This window comes from Ipomoea nil, unplaced genomic scaffold (genome assembly GCF_001879475.1).
Source record: "Ipomoea nil cultivar Tokyo-kokei standard unplaced genomic scaffold, Asagao_1.1 scaffold0188, whole genome shotgun sequence".
Classification (NCBI taxonomy): domain Eukaryota; kingdom Viridiplantae; phylum Streptophyta; class Magnoliopsida; order Solanales; family Convolvulaceae; genus Ipomoea; species Ipomoea nil.
The window spans coordinates 190,780-212,665 of NW_017616616.1; the positions used below are offsets into that span (position 1 = coordinate 190,780).

Here is a 21,886-nt window from a genome sequence, read left to right on the forward strand (position 1 = left end):
TTAAAAATTACGCGAAAAATAGGTAAAATTAAGCAATTTTTTTTTTTTTTTAAAAAAAAAGAAAGAAAAAATGACAGAAGAACCCCTTTTAAAATCAAGCTTCTCCTTCACCGTTGAAACGGTTGGCCAGGAATGAGAGAAGCGCTAGTCATCCTTCCCTCCTCTTCCGTTTCTCTCCCTCCGCCCAACCCCGCGCCTACTCCGCCGCACCGCCACCGCAACCACCGCCCGTCCACCACAAAGTCCAAGCCTAAACTAAAGCCCAAGAAGAAGTCCAGTCCCTACAACTCAGCCTCCACCTTCTCCACTTCTTCTCCACCTCCTCTGCTCACGCCCACTCCGAAATGGGACTCCACCGCCTCCTACCACCGCAGGGGCCTCAAGTTCTACGCAGAAATCGCTTCCCGCCACGCCGAGGACGGGAGATTCCAGGATTTCATGATGATTGTGGAAAGCGTCGTCGTTTCCGGAACCGATGCCGCGAATTTTGCAAGGTTGCTGAATGTGAACCTCATTTCTCTTGGAATCGTGAGGATGATCGAGGAAGGGAAGAGAGGGAGAGTTGTCGAGCTGCTGAGCAGTGTTCAGAAGCTGCAAATTCATCCTCCTCTGCTGCTTGATGGAGCTGCTATTGACGCGCTTCACAAGGATTGTCAGCGCATTGTGAAATGTGGCAAAGAGGAAGAAATTGTTACCTTCATGGAAACACTACAAGGTAAACCCCTTTTTGGTGCTAATATGACCTAGCACTAAGCACAGCTGTTTAAGCATGGAGTACTGATGTCTCATTGAGCATTTATCAACATTTGTGTAATTTATTAGTTCTTCGTTTTTTTGTTTTTTTTTTTTTTGAGCGATGAGAGAAACCACAACAACTAATTGAGAGTATGCATATTAGTAAATTTTGCCTACTGATCTATCAGGCAAAGGACCACCTAAATCAATCTAGGTTACCATAGTTGACCAACTCAAAGTCTCAAATCAAGAATCAAGAAGGCAAATAGACTGCACACAACTAAGGATGTGGACGATAAATCCCACCTTGTGATCCTAGTAGGCAAATGACTGGAGGTAAACCAGACTAGTGGATCAGCTCAAAGTCTCAAACCAATACTCTCACTGGGAGTCAAACTTATAACCTTGTTGTTGTCTTCTTGAATCTTGACCAACTTTGACTAGGGTTGCCGCCCCTAATAGTTCTACTTTGTGAAGATGAATGGTGTTTGATTTGAGTGAGATTACCTGGTTTCAGGGTATGGTTTGCCAATTAAAGAATTTGTGGAGCCCTTGGAAATCATAAGGCTTTGTGTCAGAAAAGTAAACCCAAGTGCTGCCATCAGGTACAGGAAAAGCTACATTTTAATACAAGGAATTTATCAACTGCTTTCAAAGTTCCTCAAAATTAGCATGTCACTATATCTGATGGATGTCCATAAATATGAAAGCTCTGATCTTTAATTTGGAGAAACTAGGACTGGATGAATTTCTATTGAACTTTTTTTTTTTTTCTTTCTATATCATAATTATTAAAGGTATATGTTACTACCCCATCATCACACTTATTTGTACCTTTCTTGGTGATATCAATTTTGCTCTGTAAACAAGAACAAACTTCTGAACATAGAATTTTACGGGATGACTGTTGATTATGGAGTATTTGTTATCTTTTAGTTAATGCTATTGCCTACCTTAAATCTGATATTGTGCAGGTATGCACATATTTTTCCACATGTGCAAATTTTGTTGTGTACCATAATTCGTGAATTTGGGAAGAAAGGTGACTTGGACTCTGCCCTAACCGTGTTTGAAGTATCCAAGCAGGATTTAGATTCTCCTAATATGTTCGCCTACCGGACAATTATAGATGTGTGTGGTCTCTGTGGTGAATACTTGAAGTCTAGGCCCATATACGAGGTACTAATCTTGCAAATCATACATAGACTTGTATTAAACCGTGTTTAAGCTAGGACAATATCAATATAGAACCACTGTTTGATCTAAATCTAAAAGGCAGGAAGGAACTATAATCTCATAATCTTATTGCAATTATTTTGAGTTCAATTAATATGTTTTAGAATTGACCAATAAGGGTTTCAACTTTATTTTATTAGATTCAATGCCTTGAAATTGTTCCTGGATAGGTCCATGCTTCAATTATATATAATGCCAGTGCAGGAGTTAATTGCTCAAGGTGCAACCCCAAATGCATATGTTTTCAACAGTCTCATGAATGTAAATGCTTGTGATTTGAGCTACACGTTATATCTATACAAGGATATGAAGGCAAGTTTTTTGTTATTTTCTTGTTTGCACTCTCAAATTCTCTCCTATCCAACCCCTCCCTTGAAGATACACATGAATCTTATATGAGAAGGCTGTCTTCTATTCACCATATTGGGAAAGGCTATCATTTATGATACTGAAGTAAAATGCAGTACTTCTTCGATGACTCAATAGAAGTTTTGATCACATTTTTTCCATTTGTTTCCTTCTTATCTACTTTGTTGTTCTGGTTAAAGTTCGTACACTGGATCTTGTTTATTCTTCATAAATATACCTTCAGGGTTCTTCTTGTTACTTGAAAGCTTAAGTGATGGAAGGGAATCATTTGTTCATTTTATTATTCCTTTTTCACTTTTTTTTTTTTTGTATCCAGAAACTAGGTGTTACAGCTGATACGACATCTTATAACATCCTTCTGAAATCATGCTGTCTTGCTGGAAGAGTTGATCTAGCCAAAAACATTTATAAGGAGGTGAAGTGCTTGGAGTCAGCAGGAGCATTGAAATTGGATGTCTTCACATACAGCACCTTAATTAAGGTATCTTCATCTTTAGCTATCATGTATAGATTCCAAATGCGTTTAGAAACCATGTTCAACATTTAGACCTCCACATAAGGGAGTTCGAACCCCTTCTCGTATGCAAAAACCAATCTGGCCAGCACTTTGCCCCTTAATTGGGCCAGGCCGGTGCAACTGGGGATTAGTCTGAGTATGGTACGGGCTTAAAGGTGCCTTCTACAGTTAAGGTCTGCTCAGGACACCTCATAGCCTGACAAAAAATAAAAATAAAAAAATTGGACATTTAGCAGTTTCATGGTCAAAACTAAAGACTAAATAACAATGTTCTCATATGCAAATGCCGTTCTCAGTCAATCTTTAAACCTTCTCCTCAATGTTTAGGTCTTTGCTGAAGCAAAAATGTGGCAAATGGCTCTTAAAATCAAACAAGATATGCTATCAGCAGGTGTTGCTCCCAATGTTGTTACATGGTCATCATTGATCAGTGCATGTGCCAATGCAGGTCTTGTAGACCAAGCAATTCAATTATTCAAAGAAATGCTTCAAGCCGGTTGTGAGCCTACTGTACAATGTTGCAACATCATCCTTCACGCTTGTGTTGAAGCTCACCAATATGACAGGGCATTTCGGCTTTTCAGGTCCTGGAAGGAAAATGGGCTGCAGAAGGATGATTATGAAAGAAATGCAGAAAATAATATGGCTGGGGTACTCAACTGCACATCTTCCTTGAGTCAAGAACAGTTCTCTATAAGAGTTCCGTTTATACCCACAACATCAACTTATAATACTTTGATGAAGGCATGCGGCACTGATTATTATCGGGCCAAAGCTTTGATGGATGAGATGAAGACAATGGGTCTTTCTCCCAACCATATAAGCTGGTCCATTTTGATTGACATATGTGGAGGCTCAGGAAATGTACAGGGCGCACTGCAGGTAAGAGTGTCTCCTCTCCTACATTTTGTATCTGTCAATTCACAATTGTGTTTTGAACTCTATAATAAATGTCTCCTTGCAGTGCAGATCTTGAGATCCATGCGCGATGCTGGCATTCAACCTGATGTCGTTACTTATACCACAGCTATCAAGGTTCAGAGCTCAATACGCTTAAACATGGACACACGATGATTCTCGTTTGAATTTCTTAGATCATGAACTTCCCTCTTATTTCCACAGATTTGCGTGGAACAAAAATCATTCAAGACTGGATTTTTGCTATTTGCAGAAATGAAAAGATTTCAGATAAAGCCTAATATGGTAAGTTAGGACTCTTTGGGCTTACAATACAGTGAAGAATTTTTCATTTGAAAGTTGAAACACTGCATATTTGATTTCCAAATGACAATGGATCTTATTAACAGATCTGTACTAGCATTCTCACATGTTTGGTATCAATTCTTGTTTTTAAAAACTGGGAATATTTTCATTTTAGGTGACTTACAATACACTTCTTAGAGCTCATAGTAGTTATGGCTCCTTAGAGGAGGTACAACAATGCCTAGCTGTATATCAGGACATGCGGAAAGCTGGGTAAGAGATTCATTCACAATTCAATATCTGGCAAATTTTATCCCCTTTTGCATTTTTGCATTTGAAATCTTATTCTGAATGATTAAAATGCTAGCTCTGATGCCTGCAGATACTGTATTTGCTGAATTGCAGTATAACACTTGTCTGCGTTATACTATCTTCATTTTCAGCCTTTTATGATGTCAATCTTATAGGTACAGACTCAATGATCACCATCTCAAACAACTAATTAAGGAGTGGTGTGAAGGTCTAATACAGAATCGCCATCAGAAAGAAGGGCAACTTACTTCCCAGAATAGGATTGATCTAGATCCTAAAAGTCTGCTTCTTGAGAAAGTTGCTGAACACTTGCAGAAGAGTAATGCTGGAAGCCTATCTATTGATCTTCAGAAACTTTCTAAGGTATAAACTCAAAGTGTGGATAATCACTGATAGATTTCTACAAGAAAATGGTTCCTACCACCAGACAAACAATATCTTTTGCATCCACTTTATAGGTTTTGAAAAATTCACTTTTAAAAATCTCTCCTTTTTTGTCAATCTTTCATACTCTGCACTTGCAGGTTGAAGCTCGCACATTGGTTCTTGCAGTTCTGAGAATGATGAAAGAGACATACAATCCAGGTCAGGAAACAATGTTATTGATCTAAATTTATACTCTTTTGGCACCTTTATTTGTTTGAACCTTATAGCCTTAGCAGCATATTTTCATGTATGAATACACACTATAACAAAACTTCACACAGACATTAATTGCAAGTTGGTTTCATCTGCAGGAGATTTAATTACAGATGATGTGCAGATCATATTAGGAGTAGATCAAGTAGGCACACCTGCGGCCAATCACGAAAGTGGAGTCAAGGAAACAATAATCGAACTCTTGCAACATGATTTGCGTCTTGAGGTTGTTTCAACAGGATCCAAAACCGAAACCGACAGAAATTATGGCGAGATAAACTCTGCAGATGAATCTTCAGACACAGAGGAGAACAGGGAAAGCGGTGTTTTGCCATCACAATCGGATTTTCCTACAAGGAGACCTGCAGTTCTACAAAAGTTGAAGATAACTAAGGAATCATTGGACTCTTGGCTACAGAGAATAATGGATGGTTCTGAAAGGCAGTCCCCTACATCTGATATGTGAAAAACCATTCTGTAAGATTCTTTTTGCCCTTTGATCTGTAAAGAGTTTCATTTGCTTCTCTTTTAGTAACAGAAATTATAGCACTGTAAATTAGACCTGATGGTACTTCACTGAAATACTCTGCTCTGTATAATCATAAAATAAATACTGTTATTGAAAAATAAAATAAAATTACCCACCTGTTTCAGATGTACAACTTTTGTTCTTGATATAATTTGATTAATTTCCAATCAATATTGCAGAAGGCGCTAGGCGCTAGTCAGGTGCCCGGGGGCGTCTAGCGCCTAGAGTGCCTGGTGCCACATAGGCGGCCAAGTAATCTGAGTATATCATCTCCACGTTGTTAGACTGTTATAATCTCCAAACTAGTCAACTGCATATGTTAGATAGTTGAGTACATGACTGAAGAAATATAGAAGAGTAGCCGAGCAGTCAAAAAAAACCACTCGGCCAAGTTGGGCACCGACTCGGTCACGTTAGGTGCCCGACTCAGCCGAATTAGGCGTTCAACTCGGCCAAGTCAGCCAGTTAGTCGGTTAGCCAACTAAAAGCCGCCTAGGGCTGAAATCACCTCAGCCTAGGGGCGCCTAGCTAGGCCCATTTTTACATTTCCAATTACTTTCTTTATGTTGAGCTGCAACTAAACAAAGGATTAATGCTGTCATAACATCCCTATTAAGGCATCAAACTGCAAGAAATTTGCAGAATTTATAACAACAGCCAAATATTTGCATTTATATGAAATGTGCCTCGTACAGGTATAGAATCGGTATAGATCCCGGATTAAAGAAAAAAGTTATATATATTGGGTATATTTACGTTAACAAGTGCTGGTGCAAGAATAACTCGATTAAGGAGTACTTTGCAAGCAACAAGCCCTCAAGATATCTTCGATTGGCGGATCATCTCCTGCTTCTTTGTCCTGTGAAGAAGTTGAATTAAAACATCAGGCTCCATATTAGTACAGAGTATAGTATATATGTGTGTTCATTGCATCATCGATATTCGACTAATATAGTAATATCATATCAAACCTCCCACACGTCAATTGATATAAACGCATTCACTTAACAGCGAGAGAGAGAGAGAGAGAGAGAGAGAGAGAGAGAGAAATAGGAGCTAACCTTATGGACGTACAAGAAGTTAGTTTTACCCGGACCTGCAATGACTATTCCACCTTGTTGCCTGAAAAATTAACCAGTAAAAAGGGCTTCGATTTAGTGTACTTATCAGGAACACTTACACGTCTAATTCTGCTTGTTTTTCAGCTAAGATTATACGTAATCCTTTCACCAAAAAGATAGGAGGGCGAAATTCAACCATGTGGTCGGATTATTACATACCAACCGCCTCTTTCCCTTGTGTCTTTCTCGAACGAAAGCTCCCAATCCTGTCTGTAACCTTCCATGTATAATTGGATGATTTTCAGACCTGCCTAGACTAACATATATGCGTGTGTTAAAATTTGAAGCATACCGGATTCAGTATAAGAAGAACAGAAAAGGCAGAGAAGATTAAACGATTATATACCCCGGGAGTGAATGTGGTTAAAACGCCAGACACAAATCTCAATGCCTTATATGATGCGTAGCTAGGGTCTGCATAAACCTCTGAAATAAACATAGAACTTATGTGAAAACATTCGAACAAAGCCTCAAAGAAATTATGGATGTTGAAACATCGGGCTTAGATCTTCTACAAAGCTTAACGTAGAAGGTTTAAACAATCGAAACTCTTAATGAACTTACCTCCTTTGAATTTCGTTTGTGCATAAAATGTCTTGGCCTAGAAAACAGAAAAACATTTGTAACTCCGATGAGTTCAATGAAATCAGAAAACGATGGAAAAGTTAAAAGAAGGCATGGAACTCAAAAGAAATGACAACAGACAATCAATCAAGTTCGGTAAAAGAAAACCAACAAGCTGGATGCGTGGATAGCTGAAGACTAGAAGGCTCATCGTAGGATACCTGATCGACACTACCAGGCCCGATCAAGACAAGTGCCACACCAGCTGCATCCATCTTATCCTGCCATAAGAAGAATCAAGAACGTCCCTGATTATTCACGCACTAGTATTCACTAAGCTACTAGCTTAGTTCGGGAACATTACCAAACAGAGCTTATAGCTTATTAGTAGCTTAAAATAAGCTATAAGCTCCTAAATAAGATCTGTCAAACAGAGCCATTATCGCCAATCTATTTATTGAGTCTCCTTTCATCGATTTCCAAAGTTATAATAAACCATTATCATTAATCATGATCATATAATGAGTATCAAAATAAGCCAATTGAAATAGGCACTCTTGGTTCTACCATTACCTTAACTGAAGCAAGATAGTCGGCCCTTTTGCGACAAAGCACGCATCTGCAATTACGAACGAGGGAAAACTTTCAATTAGTTACTTTCTGCTTTGTTCATTGGCGACACATCTCACTGGAAATGAAGCACACGGGACCTTAGAACAGTTACCCGAAATGGCGGGCAAATGCAACAACAGCTCTTCTATCTTTCCACAAATCAGAAATAGGTATTCCTTGTCCATTCAAACCAAACACGTTCACATTGTCCAACACATTGACAATCTCCTCATTCACAACATTAGACTCAGTTCCTACCAACAATTAAAAGTATGCTCTAATGAAACCGTTAAGGAAAATCCAAGTCACAAGTTTGTGACCGATATTTCTGTATATGCAGGTCTCGGGCTTTGCACCCGGGAAAACCTCTATGCTATAAAATTCAAATTTCTCAAAAGAAATGAAATTGTATATATACTACTGCAAACCCACACCTCATTTCTAATGTGGGGCAAATGCCACTCACAAGCCTTTCCAGCTCCATTTTCCCAACTCAAATGGATAGACTTTAAGAATCAATTTCTCATTCTCACATCCACTCATTATACATTTTGTGCCTATATTATATCAAATTAAATCTCTCATTAACAAGAACTCGAATCCACTTTCACCAGACCTAAATCGAAGTAGACCCCACTGAATATTATACTACAAAATAGCCACTTTAAATAATTTTTCCAACATTAATTAACATCTAAGTATAGGGTATAGAGTATAGTTCACAATAACTAATAGCTGCAACGTTTTAGTGACAATTCAACATGCTTTCTTGGAAATTGGGATAGCCATGAAGGAATATATGCATAAATAGAGACCAGAAGCTTACCTGCAGAGCTGGAGATAGCACAGATTCTATAGGGTTTTGTTGGAGTTGAGGCTTTAGTAGTGATGGGTTTTGGCCTGAGGTTGAGAGGAAAGCTGAGATTTTGATGAAGTGGGTTTTGATAAATGTTGCCGCCAAAAAGCAGCATGCTACCGCCATAGCTTCGCGTTGTTGTTGCAGAGAGAGATGCTGCCATGGCTGTAGTGTCGAGATGGCAGTTCCCGGGAGAAATCAAGAAGATGTAGACATGTGGCAGTGTTGTGATTTGTGGAAACCCAGGTTACACGTGGCAAACATTTTTCCTAATAAATTATATTTTCAAACTAAATTAAATTAAAACAAAAAGTCAAAAAAGAAAAACTTTATTTTTATATTGTTTAGAAAAATGCTTCTTATCCCTTCTGATATGACTTTTATTTATTAGGTGTCATGAATTGGTTAACCCATCACTATTTTAAAAAAAAATAATTAATAATTAATTAACTATTGACACATCATGAAAGATGGATTGAAGGAGAAAAATAAGAAGAATATTTAGCATTACTCTAATGTTTAAAGTGATAAAATGTGCAAGCTAGCTTTACGCATCCTTAATATGCTTTGTTGATGATTCAGATGTAGAAGATGATGTTGATAATTTAAGTAACGACAAAATGCAAGAAACTGGTAACAAGCTCAACAACAGCTGATAGTGGAGAAGTCTAGATGAGTTCTCATTGGAGAAAAAAAAACAAATAGGCTAAAATTATTTTATTTTGACTTAAAAATGAAAGAACAAAGGACATTTTTACCTTTCATTTACACGGCTCTAAGTCTTTAACCGAGGAAAGTAACGATAGGATAACATATGATAACATTACAAAAGTTAGAGGACCACGGGAGATCAATTTAAAAGTTTATGATTAAACGTGACAAGACTACCATACTCACTTCAGATGATATTAATTTAATATAAAAAATAACTTATTTTCAAAAATTTTAAACAAACCCTAAATTTTAAACTTTAACTACTTAGGGTGTGTTTGGAAACTCGAAAAATGATTTCTGGAAATCATTTTCTGAGTTTCTAGTGTTTGGCTAAGTAGGAAAATGAGAAGTCAAAGAAAAACCAACTCTAGTCAATGGAAAATAAGGCCATTTTTCCGGAAAATGACTTCTCGTTTTTTTGGGGGAAGTCATTTTCCATTCTCTCATCAATGAAGCTCCGCCTCCAAGAGACCAGAAAGAACCAACCACAAACAAAAGAAAATCGCCACTGCTGAGGCAGAAAGGGAAGCTGCACCGTTGGAGATCGTCGCCGCCGTCGAACTGCGTAGTCACTGCGTCCACCATTTCTGTTGCCTCCGAAGAGAGAGACCGAGGTTCAAGGACTGTTGCTTCACCGCCGGATCTGCTGTCCACACTGGAAATCAATTTCACCATTTTTCTTGCCGCTGCTAAGCCTGCTATTAAGGAAGAAAGGTAGAAAGGGAAGCTGCCCCGCCGGAGACCGTCACCGCCGTCGATCTGCTCAGCCTCAGCATCCACCACTTTTGTTACCACCGAAGAGAGAGACGGAGGTTCAAGAGCTGTTGCTTCACCGCCGAATCTGCTGTTCACACCGTAAATCAATTTCACCATTTTCTGTTACCGCCGGAGAGAGAGAGACGAAGGCTTCGCCGCTGAATCTGCTGTTACAATTTTTTTCTGAATCTACTTTTACAATTTTTTTTCTATTTGTTTGAGGTGAAATTTGTGAGCTTTTGATTATTCGAATAACGCCTGTGCACTTTTTTTTGAAAACAACACTTGTATGTTTTTGATATTTCATTATGTTTGTGATTTTTTTTTTTTTTGAATTTTGTCATTTTCTTACTTACTTTCTGAAAAATGAATTAAACACATAAAAACAATTTTCTATTACATAATCATACACAAAAAAAAAATATTTTTTCTGAAAAATAAATTATTTTTCAGAAGTTATTTTTCTGCTTTTCAAACGGACCTTTAGTTCAGTTCAGTTCCACTCACATTTTTCTTGCCGTTGGGGCGGCTTCTCACCTTTTTCTTACGTTTAAGTCACGTCGTTATAAATTTGGCATATGCTTACAGAGATGCGATATGCTAATTTGACGGCATTGGCTTGCACGTCTTAATTTTAGAACTGAAGGGCATTTCCGACAACTCCTTCCATAAATATCGTACTTTTCACCCAAATGACCCGAAAAGGGCGGATCGGGTCACATGGACATGGGTAGGACCACGTGACCCGTTTATCGTAAAGCCTACAATTTCACACATCGTTTCCTCAATTCTCCCATTTTTTTGCAGCTTCACTGGAGTCGCCTCCTCCGGTCTTCTCTCCCGCGCCGCCGCGGCCGCTCCACTCTCCCAAATCTCTCCGGCAATGGCTGCCATGAACCGTCTGTTCAGATCTCCGTCCTCCTCGCTTTCCCTTGCGCGGAGGTGTTTATCCACCGCCGCCGCATCGGAGACAGCGAAATCGCAGCCTTACATCCACACTCCTCTCGTGACGGGGCAAGATCCCAAGGCTAAAAGCGTCCAGTGGGTGTTCTTAGGCTGCCCCGGCGTCGGAAAGGGGACTTACGCTAGTCGGCTGTCCACTCTCCTCGGAGTTCCGCACATCGCCACCGGCGATCTCGTCCGTGAAGAGCTCAACTCTTCTGGCTCCCTCTCTAAACAAGTACGTTGACTTTTCATATGTGCAAAGCTATTATGTATATCTGTACGGGATCATATTATGTGAAATTTGATTGTAAAAGATTAATTTTTTCAAAAAATATTGGGAAAGCGACTATTATTATTGAAGATGTGTATTTGGTGTTATACTAGGTTATAGATATAAAATTATACATCTGTATACAAGTATTAACATATGAATCTCTGTAAGCGAGAGGGCCCCTCGTGCCGAGGTCGGGAGTTCGAACCCCTCCCCTATGGAAAAATCAATCTGGCCAGCACTTTGCCCCTTAATTGAGCCCTTCCAGTCCAAACGGAGATTAGTTTGAGTATGGTACGGGGTTGGGGTTAAAGGTGCCTCGTACAATTAGACCATGTTCAGTACATCTTGTGGTCTGACAAAAAAAACATATGAATCTCTGTTAAACGATTGATTTGATGTGTTAATGGGTAATGAGCTAACTTATTGTATATGGCCTACCCAAGCTTGTTCACTGTTAGGTGTCTGTTTAATGAAAATGTATAAGAAATTTGTTAATGGAAGAAAAGTTGTGGGAATATAGGCATGAAAAAACCAGGCAATCTTTGAGTTGAGATCTGGTGTATCTCTTTTCCCAATGTTGGGCGGCTCCGAGCCGAACGTGACTAAGGAAATAAAGTTGTCCATTCGCTATTAATTATAGCTTTTGGCGAAGTGATAAGCCTTGAGAATAGAAGCGCCTGGTACAGTGTAGCTTTTATTGAACTAGTATAGTGGTTTTTAACTTTGCTCCTGTGTGCGTTTTCCTCCTTCCATGACTGTATGACCATACTTATCTATTGGTTTCCATTTTTCCGCTTTCAGCTTGCAGAGATTGTAAACCAAGGGAAATTGGTTTCTGATGAGATAATACTAAGCTTACTGTCAAAGAGGCTAGAGGCTGGGGAAGCTAGAGGTGAATCAGGGTTTATACTTGATGGGTTCCCTCGAACAGTGAGACAAGCAGTAAGTAGTTTTTCTATTTCTGAAATGGAAATATGTGTGTTCATTCCACTTTGATAGTATGAATTGCATTTTTTTCCCTTGTATGCTACATATATTAGATGCATTGTACCTAATCACATTAATTGATTGTCTAGGGCTTGGCAAGATACTCAAATATTGTTTGATTTTATGGACGTAAATAGTAAGAGATGGTGACCGTGTTTTGAGATTATGGCCTTGTTTGACAATTACCGGTTAGTAGGGTTAAGCAAGTCTTCTCCCACATTTGGTAGACAATTCACTCTCCCAAAGGGAGAGTGGTTAGCATACATTTAATGCCCAAGGGAATTTTGGTAACAAAATAGCGTTTGACAAAACGCTAGAGGGAAATGCTGCAATTTTCAACGTTTCCAAAATCGGTGGTTTGCCCCCAAAACGCTCTTCCCAAATAAGCTGTGAATGAAACAAAGTTTTTGGCTTTTTGACTAGGTCAAACCACTTAAGTTTGGTCAAAATGCCATTTACCAAACAAGGCCTATATGGACGATTCCTGTTGAAGTGGAGGATTTTAATTGGGGCACAATAACATCAGTTGATTATTACATTCATTGTGATTGCTTCCACTTCCTAGTGGGACTAAGGGTATGTTCGGTTCATGGGTTTAGACACAAGGAATGGGAATGAAAGTCATAGACATTGTTTGGTTGACAACTTTTTAAAACACAGGTATAGGATTTGATTACCCTTATAATTACAAATCTCATTACCTAATTTAAATCAAGTATTATTCTATTAAATCAGCTCTCTCATTTCGTCACCCCCTCACTTTATCGACTTCCACACAACATTGCCTACTCACTTCATTGCCACTCTTAAGATCAATTGCCTTGACATTTTTTATTTTTGTATTGTTAAAACCTTTATTCTAATTATAAAGTTATACATAACCAAACATCAATATTGGTAATCATTCCAATTTCATCCTACTGCCAAACATGTAAAATACTTTTACCAAAACCCATTCCAATTACCAAATATTTGATTTCAATTCCGATTCCCATGTTTGAATCAAATACACCCTAAATATGCTTTTAATTTTGAGGGAAACATACTTGCATTCAAGCATCTTAATTATTAAAATGAAAATATCCCCCTTTTTTTTTCCATGTGATTAACGTGTATGTTATTTATGGATCAGGAAATATTGGATGAAGTGACAGACATTGAGTTGGTGGTTAATCTCAAGCTCCCAGAAAGTGTATTAGTTGATAAATGCCTCGGGCGAAGGATTTGCAGTGAATGTGGGAAGAATTTCAATGTGGCATCTATTAATCTCAAGGGCGAAAATGGGTCTCCTGGAATGAGCATGGCCCCTCTACTTCCCCCTCCACAATGTGTTTCAAAGCTAATCTCTCGAGCTGATGATACTGAAGCTGTTGTTATGGAAAGACTTCGTGTATACCATGACAAGGTATTGCTTTAACTTTCTACTTAAAAGTATTGGTATGGATAAAATGAGCGCTGTTCAATACAATCTTACAAAGTGACAACAAATAGATGTTTCTTTCTACAAGTCCAATAGTCGTTGACATTAAAGCACCACTGAATTTGCACCACCCCCGTCCCTCACCCTACAGGGTGTGAAGTTATGCTGCTGTACTTTGTGTCCTTCCCATGGAGATTAGCGATAAGATATTGATTTATACTTGTTGGCATTTGCAGAGTCAGCCGGTGGAGAATTTTTATCGTAGCCAAGGGAAGCTGCTGGAATTCGATTTGCCTGGAGGGATACCAGAATCTTGGCCAAAATTGCTGGAAGTTCTCAACCTCGATGAACACGAGGACAAACTATCAGCTGCAGCTTAGATCTCCGACCAATTGCTTATTCGCTTTGCATGATTGATGCATGCATGCTTAACATTTTGTTCAATTTTGCCCCATTGACTGTCTCAGTTTCTGAAAAATAACCAAACATGAAGTCCCCTAGCCAAGTTATTGTGCTGGCCAAATAGTAGAATTTCCAGAAGTGCATTTTTTTTTTTCTTTCTAAGAGGTATGTTGTACCATAGTATCGGTTTAGTTAAAGGAGTTGCCATTAATTTTCACTCGAGAAATAAGCTGCTAGTAGCATATTCACTTCATATAATTAACCCCCAGACCATTAAGGTGGTCTTCATTGATTGGATTTAAGAAGAGTTTCATTTGTTCCTTTAATTTTTTTGTACTCCAATTAGTGACTTTTTTGCTCATCATAATTTAAAATAGATTTTCAAGAAGTAGATGAGGATAGGGTCGCAAACAGTTCAGGAATACAAGTCAGTTGATATGGATGCTAGAATGTGCTGCCTTTATCCCTATTTTATGTGTTTGGTTCGAAGTCTTAACTGAAGTTATTTTTAATTTAATTTTCTTTTTTTTTTATAATATTTAGTATAGTATATTAGTATACAAAATTTATATATTTAGAAATTACTCTAAAAGTACTATTAAACACTAAAAAGATAAATTTAAAAATAAGTACAAAATATTAAAAAAAATACTGACAAATAATTTTGCCTTTTGTACCAAGTAGTAGAGAATATTACGATTTAATTCCTCCACTATCCTTGGGGAGTAGAGAGGTAAGAGAAGGGGTGCCGTGAGAGTAAGGAATTTCACTTTTTAATATTACGGAGTGCATTTTCACTAAAAAGTATTTTAGACTTGCTCTAATTTTCTTATGTAAATAATAAGTTTTAAAATAACGACTATAACTAATCTCCGCAACTGATTCTCATTTTTTCGGATTTTCCTTCTAAATAGAAAGTTTCACAAAATCTTTTAATTAAAAAAAAAAAAAACATCAATGTACACATGCAAAAACACGCGGGAGCTGCCACGTAGTCACCCTAATTTGTCCCGGCCGTTGGATTTGGTAAACGCAAACTATCAATCTTTTCCACGTCACAGTCCTAGTCATCTCCAACTTTTAAATTTCTGTTAATTCCTAATTTACCTTTTTTTTTTTTTTTTTTGTTTTTTTTTTTGTTTATTATTAATACTCCTTTCTTCAGTTCTTGTTTGCTGTTTGATTTTTCGCTATACATCCCAGGCATGTCTGCTCTACCTTTTTCATCCTTTTGTATTCTGCATTTCAATCTGTGATATGTTTTGCAATGATCAGTTATTATTTGATGATAAATATGAATTAGATTGTGATTATTGATAAGATTTTGTTTTTTAAAATGATCAGGAATTGAAGTTGTTTCAATGATCGTCTATGGCGTAAAGGAAGAATTGGTCGATAAAGAGAAAGGATTTGGAGATGGAGATCCATGCGAAGGAAGAAATGCACGTAACCGGCGACGACGACAAGGAGTTTATGGTTGATGGTGCGAGTGAAGACGCGAAGGATGTAGGCAATAAGAGGGCGTTGCCGGCCGAATTTTGTGTACGAGAGCAACAGAAGCGAGGTGAGACGACGATATTCTGGGAGATGTTTCTTCATGTTACGTCCATTAGGGTGCTGGTGGTGGAGATCGATGACTCCACGAGGCGTGTTATCAGTGCGCTGCTTATGAATTGCAATTATGAAGGTTAGCTCGATCGATTCGATTTAATTTCCGGCCTCCAGTTCTAGATTGAATATTCATATGCTCGATCGTCAATGGATCTAGGATTGCATCGTCCTTTATTTATCTGACTCAATAATCAATATTGAACTTTACTGGTTCAGAGCAGTGATCGGAGCTTCAAACGGATTGGAAGCATGGAAGATTTTAGAAGATGAAACCAACCAGATTGATCTTGTGCTGAGTGAGGTAGTAATTCCTTATTTGTCAGGCTTAGATCTTCTCTGCAAAATTAGGAGCCACAAACCGTGCAGTAATATTCCCGTGATTAGTAAGTAAATTGCTTTCAATTCTCATCTGTTAAAACTTCTGATAGATAGTGTACAAATTGATCGAATTATTCTCTTTCTGAGATTCCTGAGTTAGTTGTTAATATGTGCAGTGATGTCCTCCCACGATTCGATACACTTGGTCTTTAAGTGTTTATCAAATGGGGCAGTAGACTTCCTGGTAAAACCTGTTAGGAAGAATGAGCTTAAGAACTTGTGGCAGCACGTCTGGAGAATTGGAAGTTGCCACAATGTTAGTCGAAATCAATGAAGTTGAATTGCGCCTTCTTTTTTAGACCACGCAGAAATTAAAAAATTTATGATTTTCTCACTGTCTTCATTTCTTTGTTCCTCAGTCTAATGGCAGTGTAAGTGGGAGTGGGAAAGAAACCAAAAGCTTTGACGGCGACGTTGGAGAGGATAGTAGAAGCAGCAGCGACTTGAAAACCGGTGGTGGCCATGAATGATGCAGGTTCCATGATTTACTTGTTTTCATTGGAAACATTTAGGACTTAGTACAAAATCTCATGTTTAACTAATTAGGATTCATCTTTTTGAGGTTGTGTTGATAATGATATGCCACTTAGATTATATTCACCAACTCTTAGAGAAGAGATGGCCTTAATATAGAACCAATAAGTGAAATTGAGCTTCTGTTCTGTTCCTCCATACTTTCTAGTTATTTATTTTTCCCAGATTGATACTGTAGTATAGGTGACAAGTCTGGGCAAATGCCACATTGTAGCAGGAACATTCATGAACAACTGGTTAGAAATTTTGTGTGTTGAATAAGGAATTAGTTACAGAAATTACCTAATATGTAGTCCATAACCAAGTGAAGTTTTCTGAGGCATTCCTATTGAGCGATATATGAATTCAAAATGAGCAAAGCCAACATAATCTGTGACCTTTCATTTAGAATGGTAACAATAATGATGTTTAGACCACAAGATACTCAACATATATGACTTGTTATTCCCTACATTTTTCATGTACGTGTATTAAATCATATTTTTCATCTCTTAATCTAGTGACATTAAGTGATTTTCTTATATGAAAGGTTTTTAAGAATGTTTTGCTAAGTTTCTTAGATATGGCAGCTTCCATTAACAAATATTTATAATTTTATATAGTAAAACAATGTTTTTACTAGTAAGTCAAAGTTTTATTGGTTTATAAAACATTAAATGTTATTTTATTAATTAATATTATAAAGTAATTGATACTATATGTATATATTTTTTAAGTGAAGCCAACCAGATAAATTTTAAATTATCACAAGATATCTCATGCTGTCTATATACAGATAGTTTCTTTAACATAATATGATCTTCAAGTGGTAAGCTATGAACAAGTTTAATAACAAACCAGCGTTAAGCTATGAACAAATTTAATAACAAACCAGCGTTAAAATCCACCATGCTTGCGTAGAAAAGCTCCTATATTTGAGATAAAGTAATAACACTCAAATCTAATTTGAAAAGTAATCTAATTTGCTATCAAATTGAGAATGGAGCCACTCAAATTTCTGACATTTATTGGCACTAACAGCTCCAATATATACAGTGGTGGACCCAGAAAATTTTTCCAGTGGGGACGAAACGCATTAAAACAAAAGAGATAGTTTGATAAAACATAAAACACTTAAAATATAGCCATAAATATTGTTAGATGTAGACGAAAAATAAAACACATCAAAACTTTATAAAAAATATTCATAACAAAATATGAAACATAATTAATTTGATAAAATAATTCAAATAAAAAATACATTATAAACACATCTCATTATTAATATAAAAGAAAGTTATAAATGTGTGTAAATCTCACAATTAATACGAAGTATTAATCTGACTAAGTAAAGATTCGAACCTTGGCTTCTTAGAAAGGATGTACGCGTACCTTACCACCTAGGTTAATCATCTTTTGTTAAATTTTATCTATTTTATTATACTTATACTAAAACTTGTACTGTAAAACATTTTGAAAATATTTATAATGGTCTAGAATATATACCTCTATAAAATCATCTTAAAATGTTTTTTCCTCAATAAAATATTTTATGATTGATAACACATAAAATACATACACTTGACACATGTTTATTGTTTAAATATTTGCATTTCCTAATTATTGTTGTATTAAAATGATTTAATTTCTTTATTTTAATGCATTAAAAAACATTTTCAAATTATATCGTGATGAAGGTTGATGATCAAGTAAAGTTGGAACTGAAATGTCATTTCCATCCAATAGATAACTAAATAACTCGAATCAAATGTTTAATGTGATGAACAGTGTTTGCCTAGATACCTTAAATGATAAATTCTCTCTCCCTCCATGTGTTGAACTAGTGGACAACAAATCAGCTTTTTCATTTCAACTTAGAGGGAGAAGGAGAGAATTTCTGTGATGATAAGTAAACCTCGTCTTAGATCGATATGAAGTCTTCATCTCAAGAGACAAAATATCAAAAGCTTTTATCTTTGAATTTGTTTAGTCTATGGGATATCTTCTCTAAATTTGCTTCTCATCTAAGGGGTGTATTCAATCATGACTTTCATAGAGTTGGACTTTTATAAATTTTAAAAGTTTGGAAGTATTCAATTCAAACTTTTAGAGAGTTTTTAAAAGTCATGCAGTATTCAATCAAGATTTTTAAAGAGTCTTTAAAAGTCGTGTGGTATTCGATTAAGACTTTTAAAGAGTCTTTAAAAAGTCATGTGGTATTCAAAAAATTATGAACTTTTGCAGACTTTTTAATTTTAAGACTTTTGTAGACTTTTCCTTCTCAAATATAAATAGTTGAAATCCAACCATCGACCCTAAGATTTCAAATTTTCTTTCTAACAACTTTGAATGTTTTCTCTCTCTATTTTAACTCTATTTTTTTCTCTCCCTATTTAAACTCTATAAACCTATCTAAATTCAATAAAATTATTTTTTTCTTCATTATCCTATATTTTTCTCATACCTAAACTCTACCAATTTTTCTCTCTCTCCTAAATTTTAATTAGAATCTTCATCTAAAAATTCGAAATAATATTATTTTTACTTCATTATTGCTTGTTTATATTGATTTTTATTTTTTTTCTATGAATTTTTTATCCCTAACTTTCTCTAATTCTCCCTAAATACATGAACACGTCAAATTTTTCATCGTCAAATTTTAGTATATGTTTCATAATATTCATATAAATACTTATATATTTTGATTTTTATTCTTTTTATGTTTATATTCGTAATATATATTTTTCCCTTTTTTTTAACAACCTACTACGAATAGCGAATTACTGTTCGCAATAACAATTTGGGGTTGCAAACAGTAGCACCTTGTTGTTGTTTGCAGTCTCAAATTGCTATTGCAAATAATAGTTCTTTGCGTGATGCCTAGCAATATATCAAGTATAATTATATATATATATATATATATATATATATTATTAATATTATATTTTTATTTTATTTTTTATTTTATGCAACTTATAATTATATTTTTAAATATTTTATTTGATCAAGTCTTTTATTATAAATTTTATTGTTCAATATTATTATGAATTTCTACTGAAATAGTTTTTTTTTTTTTTGATGTTTATTAATATTTAATAATATATATAAGTAATTAGCATATAAGTCTCAGCATACTATTGATAAAAATAATAATGTTGAGAATGTTGATGTGAGTGAAGAACTATATAATAAGAAGAATTTTATGATATATTATAAATGTTTTGTAAGAAAATTGTAAATGATAAGAATTTAAATCATTGAAAGTTTGTAAGGATGTATTCAATTTAGAATTTCAATGACTTTTGTAGACTTTTTAAAATAAAAAGTTGATAAAAGTCTATGAATGTTTTTTATATAGACTTTTATTGAGTCTTATAAAGTTTTAAAAAGTTTTGAACGACTCTATGAAAGTCAATCAAAGTTTATTAAAATATATCATTTTAAAAGTTTTTAAAACTCTATAAAAGTCATGATTAAATACACCCCCTAAATTTGATGTGGAGTTTGAAGGAGGTTTGTCTAAGATGGAGTTGTTGATGGTATAATGTCATCAAAGTTAAAGATTAAAACTAGTACTAATGCTCTCTCTCCCTTTTAATGTTATTTCTTACCACAAATGTTCTATATTCATATTTTGTTAAAAATTGCATTCAATTAATTCAAGAAATAAGCAACATTATCATTTATTTTATTAGGGCGTCAACAAATCACACAACTCAAGCTTTGAAGACTATCAATTTTTAATTTAATCTTAAGGTTTGGATTCTCTCATTTTTTTTTATCTATGATGCATTTTCTTCATTTAAGGTTTCTTCATTGAGGAGTTTTATTAGTTTTTTAGACAAACATGTTGATTTAAAAGAGAGAGGTAAGAGGAGAGAGAGTTCATGATTTTTTTTTTTTTTTTTTTAAATTGTATGATTTTTGAGGTTTTGTAAAAAAGGCCATAATCTCTTGTCTTGCACAACGAGTGCGTGCATTTCATGTGTCCATCAGAGTTGCACGATTTTTATGTTTCCCTTCTTCTTTTTTTTGGGTGTTTCTCTATCCTTGTTAATTAGCCGGACAAAAAAAAAAAATCTAAATAGGGACAACTCTAACAAAGTTGATCAGACTCTTGACTTAGATACAAACTCAACTCCTTGCGGGAACACCTTTTTGACTTTCTTAGTTTGAGTCAATCAACTATAAGCAACTTAGACATATTTTTCCTCATCTAGTCATTTGTTAGAGATAAATGACTATAAATATTTCTCATCATTAAAAAAAAAAAAAAAAAAAAAAAAAAAAAAACTCAAAATAGGCATTCACAAATCACAATTGAGCTCACTCTTAATGGAGTATGCTTTTTCTTTCAAAGTTCCAACCAAAAAAATATTGGTTTTGGGACTAAAAATAGAACTATGGAGTAATTAAAAAATTAAAAATAAAATGACAGGCACATGAGGTGTTGAACGTAAGTGTTCAACTACCAATCAATTCCAATATCCATGGTTGTTGAACCATCGCCACCGCCCGCACGCGCGCGCCCCGCCATTACCCGCACGTGATCTCTCTTCTCAACTAACATTCCAACCCTCTCAACAATATTTCATTTTCGGATAAATGATGTCTAATAACACCTAAAAAAAAAGTTCATTTATTTTGTGTCAAAATTTTTGGATTTTAATTTCTTCATTTTAAATCTTACAACTTTACAAATATTTCCACATTGATTATCTGTTACAATTTCATCAATTTGACTTTAATTTATAAGATAATTTCACAATTTTAATATTATATTCACAATTTCACAATAAACGATATATAATAAACAATAAATTGATAAAGAAAAATACCATAACACAAAAATTAATATTGTAAAGTACTAAATTATTTTAAATGGTTACACTAATTTAATAGAAAATGTAACACATGACCAAGTGTGCTAATGTCGGTAAATATGTGAACTATATATGATCAAATTACAAGTTATGAACTAAACATGACCAAACTTTATATAATCATGGGAAAAAAAGTTAGAAACTAATGAAAAATACCATTAAGGAGTCTACATATCCCAGGTTCAAGCATTAAAAATAATTTCGAACATAATTAGTGTCAATGTACAAGATCTTAGTATTTCAATAAAATAATGATGTCCTTGAAAGAGATATTCGACTTTTATGTATTTTCTCATAACAAAAAATTACG

The 21,886-nt window shown here is 35.4% G+C and overlaps 4 protein-coding genes across 6 annotated transcripts; 3 read left to right on the plus strand and 1 right to left on the minus strand.

The window, feature by feature from the left end:
• Positions 1–106: 106 nt before the first annotated feature.
• LOC109179875 (pentatricopeptide repeat-containing protein At5g02830, chloroplastic) lies at positions 107–5,670 on the plus strand. The gene is made up of 12 exons (XM_019329351.1): positions 107–715; positions 1,253–1,340; positions 1,710–1,914; positions 2,176–2,283; positions 2,657–2,821; positions 3,185–3,739; positions 3,827–3,892; positions 3,980–4,060; positions 4,236–4,333; positions 4,528–4,735; positions 4,897–4,957; positions 5,110–5,670. Exons 1-12 carry the CDS (start codon positions 133–135, stop codon positions 5,475–5,477), a joined length of 2,586 nt encoding a protein of 861 aa, XP_019184896.1. The 5' UTR covers positions 107–132; the 3' UTR covers positions 5,478–5,670.
• A 465-nt stretch (positions 5,671–6,135) lies between these two features.
• LOC109179907 (thioredoxin-like protein AAED1, chloroplastic) lies at positions 6,136–8,942 on the minus strand. Its single transcript, XM_019329390.1, has 9 exons — positions 8,664–8,942; positions 7,950–8,091; positions 7,799–7,844; positions 7,447–7,506; positions 7,226–7,262; positions 7,008–7,087; positions 6,821–6,912; positions 6,602–6,662; positions 6,136–6,399 (listed from the first exon to the last, which is right to left on the minus strand). The coding sequence occupies exons 1-9, from the start codon at positions 8,854–8,856 to the stop codon at positions 6,328–6,330; spliced, it is 783 nt and encodes a 260-aa protein (XP_019184935.1). The 5' UTR covers positions 8,857–8,942; the 3' UTR covers positions 6,136–6,327.
• Positions 8,943–10,930: 1,988 nt separating this feature from the next.
• LOC109179919 (adenylate kinase) lies at positions 10,931–14,517 on the plus strand. Its single transcript, XM_019329407.1, has 4 exons — positions 10,931–11,343; positions 12,184–12,324; positions 13,502–13,774; positions 14,026–14,517. Exons 1-4 carry the CDS (start codon positions 11,047–11,049, stop codon positions 14,167–14,169), a joined length of 855 nt encoding a protein of 284 aa, XP_019184952.1. The 5' UTR covers positions 10,931–11,046; the 3' UTR covers positions 14,170–14,517.
• Positions 14,518–15,037: 520 nt separating this feature from the next.
• Positions 15,038–17,003, plus strand: LOC109179934 (two-component response regulator-like APRR7). 3 transcript variants are annotated; one of them, XM_019329420.1, is made up of 5 exons: positions 15,038–15,878; positions 16,024–16,185; positions 16,297–16,436; positions 16,540–16,655; positions 16,880–17,003. In XM_019329420.1, the coding sequence occupies exons 1-4, from the start codon at positions 15,608–15,610 to the stop codon at positions 16,648–16,650; spliced, it is 684 nt and encodes a 227-aa protein (XP_019184965.1). In that variant the 5' UTR covers positions 15,038–15,607; the 3' UTR covers positions 16,651–16,655; positions 16,880–17,003. The 3 variants fall into 3 exon arrangements, 2 of the variants coding, with proteins under 2 accessions (XP_019184965.1, XP_019184959.1); XM_019329414.1 differs by lacking the exon at positions 16,880–17,003 and having other exon boundaries at positions 16,540–16,850; XR_002054015.1 differs by lacking the exon at positions 16,880–17,003 and having other exon boundaries at positions 15,046–15,878; positions 16,019–16,185; positions 16,540–16,850.
• Positions 17,004–21,886: the final 4,883 nt, after the last annotated feature.